Consider the following 7,720-nt stretch of genomic DNA (forward strand, 5'->3'; position numbering starts at 1 on the left):
ATTTCACATGTCTTCTCCTGTCTCGAACATTCCAGCCTTTGAGTAAGTCAGTACAGGGCTGGCTGTACAGCGCATAACAAGGGGCCGAGGAGTCTCCTGACATCATCATTTTTCAGAATATTTTACATTATTATAAAACATAGACTTGAATTCAATGAGTTGTGGATTTTGAAAGTTGCTCTCCAAGTGGCAGTGGGTCACATCTTTGTGCTCGTCTCTCAGGTGATGAACTTGTGAAAACGTTGGCGTGAGCAGATCTGTGGTGTGTTTTTTTTTACGCTCTGTGCCCAGCTTTTTTGTTTATCAGACTCACCTTTTTTTAATGACTGAGCAATGTGACATTTTCCAACATTTCTTGCATTTTTTTTTCTCCACATTTACTGGTAAATGTAATATGCACATAAACTATAACTTTAAGTACCCCTCAAGCTTCGTGGCACCAGCGACACTGCCTGCGTGTTTTAACTGGTGGGTGCTGGCAGTGATCCCAAAATAAGATCTATTGCAAACAACTGCTTTTAATCGAGGGACATATCATATGAGTTTGTGCAACCCACAAAGATCTGTGATAATATAGTTAAGTGCATAATCTGGGGCGGCTGTAGCTCATGGGGAGCGTGGTTGTCCCAAAACCACAATGTAGCTGGTTCGATCCCTGGTCTCCCCATAGTTTACATGTCGAAGTGTCATTGAGCAAGACAAATAATTGAAGGCAAATGATGATTTTAAGTTTATATATATTCTGAGTGAACTAATTTGTTTTAATGATTTACAGAGTACTAATAGTTAACAGTTTAAGATATGAAGATTTGTCCTTTGAATAATTAAATGGCACATGAGACAAGCTGCATAATCTTCACATTATAGGGGAAGAAAACGCTTGCTACCTGCAGATTGCTGCAATGACATCAGTTTAACACAATCAGATCATACAGTGATTATATCTGAATCATTTCCACTCCAAACTAGCACACCAGAGCTAAATAAGTGGCTAAATCAATGGCTTTATCTCACAAAATAGTGCTGCTGACTCTGCTTTTATCCCTCTTCAACCGGACTTCAAAGCTAATCAGTAAACAAAGACAAATTGGTTGTAGACTGGCACTCCGCCCGTTATCGCTCCCTGATGTTTCAATCAGCCGCCGACTCTCATAACATAAACTACTGTGCTCCGCCACACATAATCTCCTTTTAACGTCCCTAGAGGGATGTTAAAAGTTCATCTCTTTTTGCTCTAATGTTTTCCTAATGGTGGCTTGTTGAGTAGCTAGATAGCAGGCAGGATCATTGTCCTTGCCTTTCATTTGCCCTTGTGAGTAAAGCTGAACATATGTTCACACATCAAAGTCTTTAGATTTACCCTCTGACCTGCTGATACAGTAAGATTACAGCAGCTGTGTGTTTTCTCTGGAAAAACATTGCTTTACACTGAATACAAAGACGTAAAGAGCGGCTTAACTGGACTGTGTATGTGTATGTATGCATCAGTGGATAAAAGGCTCGTAACATGTAAAGGGAAGCACACATTAAAATAGTAAGCATTACAAAGATTTCCTCTTTTTTTTTACTGACCAACAAGTTTTACAATAAAACTTTGGCACAATTCCTTCATTTAAATGTTTAGATTTAATATATAAATGCATAAATGAGTACAAAAATAGAGCATTTGTATAATATTAATGTACATGTGACTAAAATGATTATGAGATTAAAATGAATAGATGAATGGATCTCCAGACTTTAACAGTTAGATGCAGCTACACATTCAATGAACAAAAAAAACAGAATGCAAACAGCATGATTAACGTGAAAAAGACAAAAGACAATTTAATGTTCAGACTTAGTAAATGTTGTTTAAAACATGAATACATCAGATATAAAGTGCATTGCTATCTGCATAACAGTCGTAGGTAGTCACATATATGTACATCTATTTATTGTCAGTAATAGTATACTTTTTCTACTGTGGCTCTCAGTATACCATTGTGCTTAACTACTGATGTGGTAATTGTTATATCAATTGCAGTATATCCTCCTTTGAAATGGACATTCAAACTAAAGGTTTATTTCAATCAGACTTCATCTTACACATGTTCATCTTTTTGACTGATTTGGTAACTGTGATTGGTAAGTGTCACCATTTGTTTCTAACGTCTCTTGTTAAGCGTCACAGCTTTATGATTCCAGTAAATTTCGACTCATTGGTTCCTCAATTAAAACGGGTTTGGGATCCAGATGTTCAGCTTTCCTTTTCAAATTAAAAAAATAATCATGTTGGGTAACACAAAGTCACATAATCGCAGCCACAGAACAGCTCAGGAAATGCTCCAGCTCTTCTGGCATTCTAATTTACATCACAAATAGTAATAGCCATTTTTACTAGGATCTTTTATACATTTTACATTTAGTCTGGGAGTAACTGGCATCCATTGAAATTCCACAGTGCCAATTAACTTGAAACATGAAATACGACTTGGGAAACTCTGTGACTCTGCACATTTTTAGAACAGAAACTTTACATTGTTGTCAATGTTGTACAATTTAAAAACAGTGATGATCAAGTTAAGCAGATTCCATGTAAAGAATTAGACCTAATTTGTTTTCTGTTATTTTAGTAGAGGACAGGACTCTGACATACAAGTGGGATATTAACTCATGTTTGTTGTTGGGAAAATCCTCCTGCGGATCTCCTCTCTCCTTTTAACACTTTGACCTTTGACACAGACGTTTGAGGGTTGTGGAAATCTCTTTTAAAAAGTAGCTCTTTGCTGTTGATGTCCATTAACAAAAAAGTATCTACAATATAGTTAGAAAAACATACACTCACAGATATAATTGCACTTTGCACTAATAACGTCTACAATCTCTATAAGTTGTGAGGGTGGTGATGGTGAGGGCGGCGACAAGGCTGGTGGATTGGTGATCACGAGGAAGAGTTGTAGGTTCATTTCACGCAAAAGGCTGCAGCGTGGCAGCCGGCCGGGTTAAGTGCTGTTCAACATACCAGATGACCTCATATCACATGTTACATAGCTGCGATACATCAAACCCTCAGCGATGGCTCAGGAGGATCTCGGCAAGAGGTTTCATTTGCTCTTTTTGGATTTCTTCATCCTGGAAGAAAAAAAAAGCCAATTTGATGTGAGTGTTAGAGACAAACATTGACAAAATGTCAAAATCAAAAACATTTCACAAAGTTGGTTGCTCACTTCTGATTTTGTCTAAACCAACCAGAACTGATTATACAACACAACTACAGCTGAATAACAAACATAATTTGTCTCTTGGCTGTGAAAATGTAACTATTTAACACCATTATTGAACTGTATTTGTTAAGCCAGGATTGGAGGCCAGGATCACAAAGAGATGGAGCCAAAGTTCAGAATGGATTCAGTCCCAGCATTCTCACACAAAAACAGCTGCTTCAAGTTTACAGGACCAAAATTACACACAATCAAGAGCATAACATTTTAGTCAAATGAAGTTGAATGTATTTGGGCATTCAGTTACAGATGGTTAATCAGTCCCCTTTTAGCCAATCAGTCAGTTGGCCATCTCTGACTCCAAAGTAAATTACTTGTTGATAGGATATCTTTTTCTTCCAGAGAATTTTTTTTGGTAAACTTTTGAAAATCCTATTCCTGAAAATATAATTTTGCCGAATGATATACAAATATCACAGCACAACCGTATATTAACAGTATATAAACAATTGAACATGAGTGGGCAATTTAATTGTTGACATTGGAATAATACTCTGTAAATGCTGAGCCGCATTTCAAAAGATGAAAAAGTCAATCACAGTCTTATTTACCTAACTAAAGAGTAGCATAACGCATGCCTTACGATGGTGTGCCTTCAGACACATTGTTAATAGGTTTGTCCCTCCAGTGTATGTGTAATTTGAAACACATTAGCTCTGATCCATTGTAAATGACCACCGTCTGCTCTCTTCGTGAGCTGTTTTGTCATGCAGAGGACTGTTAACACCTAGACAAGTCAAGGGCTCCACAGTCATCCTTGAGACAGACAGTCTGACTGCGGGACTGGGGGGTGGGTTTTGAGTGTGTATGTCAGAGGCTGGAGCATCAACATCCTCATTGGGTCAGTGATTGCAGAAGTCATTTGATATTCTTCCCATGGAAAGGAAATTCCTTTATTGCATCCCCAAACACTTATCTACCTCCACAACACAGTGCAGTTGGTTTCATCTGACCACTACAGGGGTCCTCAAGCCTCAGAAATATATGACTGCACAGAGTTCATGATGGCAACTTGATCCCTTCTATAAACTTCATGGTGCCAGCATTTTTAAGAAAAGTTTCTCCTTCCTCTGTGCAGGAAGGAGATAGTTGATATTGGCGGTGACTTTAAGTTATCCTAATCTCAGACATACTTTAAAACGATTGTAAAATGCAAGTTGTTGCAGTAATGTTACAGTGATAAAAATATAAAAATGATGTTTAGGAATTTATAAAATACTTATTAAAGTGAGGTATTAGTCCACAATTTTTAGTAAATCTGTTTCTTGTGACAACCAGGAATGATCACAGAAAAACACTGGTAAGAGACGATTAAATATGATTGTTTGAAGTTTGTGTAATATCCCACATCAAACCCAGGGATAGTGTGTTACATTGTAATCAGTCTCCAATCCCACTTGGACATGCTCCAGCATGTCTCTCAGGGTCATGCTTCAATATAAATTGGGCAATTAAGAAGCTGTCACTCACACAATGATCTATTGATAGATGTCCAAATGCACATTTGACTGACTTTACATTTGATTGACTTTACATGTCTATAGAGAGTGGAAGTGACTTTTCAGAGTTCTGAGTTACAGGTTGACGTATGACAGATGACTGATTTGTCACAACTTACTTGTTGATGGCATTCTTCAGGTACTGCTGCAGCCACCGTATCTCTGGATTCACACACACCTCTTTGTTTGTCTTGAGCTTGGCACTGATCATAAAAAGGAAAGGAGTTTAGTATTATGCCAATTATGCCACAGTTGGAGATGAAAGGGTGAATGCAAACCTGTGACATCAGGTGTCTTGACACATTGTTATTAAACAGACTGAATTACCACTGCCTTGTCGATTTGACACACGCAGAGATCTTTTTCACAGTGGGGACCAATCACTATGTTATGCTGCAACAGCTGCAGAACATGTGCATAGGCAAGTCTCAAAGATCATACCCCTTTAATTTGATATTTCACCCTTGATTGAATTACTTAATTAACGTGCCATAAAAGTTTGAGTACTTGGAGATCAATTCGTTGACATGTGGCTACAGGCTACCTTCTAACCCTGTGGTTATTAACAGAATGGGTCAAGACTGGATCATATGTCTCGATGTGGGAGGTCATGCCTCCTTTGGTGCACACATCCTGTTTTTGAGTAACAAAAACAGTTTTTCCCTCTTCCAGACCTGCCAATTATATTCCCCCAAGATGTAACTGTTCCTGTCAATTGTAACCAACTGTGTTGTGCTGCTCCACACTTTAATTTGTAAATTATGAGGCCGTAACAATGAATGAGATCAGGCCCAAAGGTTGGAAGAGCAGTACAAGGACAAACTGCTGCGATACAATGAAGAAACTCACCCAATTACAAAACCCCAAATTATTGTTTTCCTGTTGAAAACAAAACGACATCCAATTTCCACCTCCCTTTTACTTTCCACTTCCTGTGGATGCGTCAGTGGGTCTGTCGTAAATGCTTTCTGTGCATGTGTGTGAAAGTGAGTGGCAGAGGGGCGTGTGTGTACACATGCATGCACAACTCTTTTCTCTAGCCTGTCGCCTCTCTGAGATTGATGGTGAGAAATGTCCAAAAAGGGGCAAACCTGTCTGACTTTTTAAGACCAGGATGGAAATCTGAAGCAATAATCTCTGTCTGTGTGAGGGCCGGCTTCAAAACAATACTCACATCACTTGGAAGGGGCAGTTTGGCGTGTGGATGAACCTGAGCTCTCGGATGTAGCCTCGTGGGAGGCTGTTGACTGTTGAACGACAGTAGCATCTCTCCACCAGACTTATGGGCTTTGCTAAGGGAGAAGATGAGTAATCAGTTACACATGTAAAGCCATGCATGTTTCAAAGAAAGCAATAAAACACAAGATTAGATTACGATAATGATCTTCTGTGGAAGCTGGTCCTGCCAGATATATTTTGTTGGATGTAAGTAAAATTGAACGTTATCACAACAATTAAAAGAGATGAAAAGTATTCAAAATTGAAGCATGCACGCGGATAAACTAAGAATCTAGACATATTTGTCCATACATACAAACAGCCCCTGTATTGTTCTCACATATCCATTATCTTTATCCGTTTATCTTTAGCAGGGTGGCAGGGAGATGCTGACGATATTGGCCAACATTTAACTACACATTTAAGCTTTATAAATATTTTGTCTCGCCCCTGAGAACACACACAGAGGTAGGTGATGTCGAACCCACAAACACTCAGCTCTTTCAGTCAAGCACACATGTGTACTGTGTGGTCCTTAAACGTCATGATGGATGTGAGTACTTTCCATTGCAGTTTTAAGGAAATTTTCATGGTTGATTAATGTGGAAGAATAAATAAGACTGCTTGTTTCGTGAAAGCTACATAAGAAAGCTACCATAACAGCGTTGAACAATGCATGAAGTTATTCAGTATCAGTTGGGTGGAAATGCATTCAGAATTCATTAACGGCAAGATAAAACGAGTATTCTCCCTGCTCATTTTCAGTCATGAAATGTGTTCTGATTGTGAATAATTGCTTTACCCTTTTTGTGCACTACCATGAGCAGAAGAAAAAAATGTAACGAGATGAAAAACAATAAAGGGAAACAGCGGAGGTCCCAAACAAATGGTGAGAAGCACCGCTATAGATTAAACTCTATGCTAATTATTTTTTACACATGATCTCGTGGTATTTCCATGATAAAAGACAAAACACCTTCAAGTTGGGTGACATGATGTCGCCATGTACCAGCATCGGCTTTGTCTTAGCTGCCTCATTTGCGCGTTAAATGAAAACAAAGAGCAGAACAAATACACACGTTGATCGGTGATCCGACTGGGAATTCCTTACCAGAGCCACATGCGCAGCCTGTTGGTGCTTTACGCGCCGCGGAAAATGTGCTTTCCCACTCCAGAACAAGCATGTATTCATTTAACTAACATTTGTGTAATGGAGATCATATTTATATATTTATATCAAGAGACTGAAATTCATTTTGGAAACTTTTCCACTTCAACTGTATGTAATTGTATGTGAATGTTGGTATTTTAATGAAATGGTCGATACTTGATAGATTGGGCAATATCAATTTGAGACTTTACCACTTCACTAAAATCCTGATTAGCATAAACAAAAAATCATAATTGCATAAGACTATTAGGTTTATTTCTATAATACAATTGATTATTTTACGAAAATAACAAAAATTATGGAATGGAAAAGCACTGATTTAAATATTCTTCTCCACTGATGCACGGTGTTTAGTTATACAAACAACAACTTTGATGCATCCTGACAAATAATGGTTAAACCATCTCAAATAACGTGCAGATAATCATCACTTGCAACAACCAAAACATTAAAATAAACCCGAACCAACAACACACATGCACGAACCAGAAAATATGTTCCTACCTTGTGATGGAGGCGCATAAATCACCAACGTGAGCGCAGCCACGACTGCCAACAGCTTCATATCC

At 38.3% G+C, this 7,720-nt stretch overlaps 1 protein-coding gene across 1 annotated transcript in view; it reads right to left on the minus strand.

The window, feature by feature from the left end:
• Positions 1-1,583: 1,583 nt before the first annotated feature.
• The window catches only part of cxcl12a (chemokine (C-X-C motif) ligand 12a (stromal cell-derived factor 1)), a gene marked incomplete at its 5' end in the record, with an annotated part of 6,139 nt that continues 2 nt past the window's right edge, over positions 1,584-7,720 (minus strand). The window contains 4 exons of the mRNA XM_079230139.1: positions 1,584-3,114; positions 4,882-4,965; positions 5,937-6,054; positions 7,656-7,720. The exon at positions 7,656-7,720 is cut by the window's right edge and continues 2 nt beyond it. Of these exons, the coding sequence (XP_079086265.1) occupies positions 3,087-3,114; positions 4,882-4,965; positions 5,937-6,054; positions 7,656-7,720 (295 nt within the window). The 3' untranslated portion in view covers positions 1,584-3,086. The remainder of the gene's footprint in view (positions 3,115-4,881; positions 4,966-5,936; positions 6,055-7,655) is intronic.

This window comes from Taurulus bubalis, assembly GCF_910589615.1.
Source record: "Taurulus bubalis genome assembly, chromosome: 14".
Lineage (NCBI taxonomy): Eukaryota > Metazoa > Chordata > Actinopteri > Perciformes > Cottidae > Taurulus > Taurulus bubalis.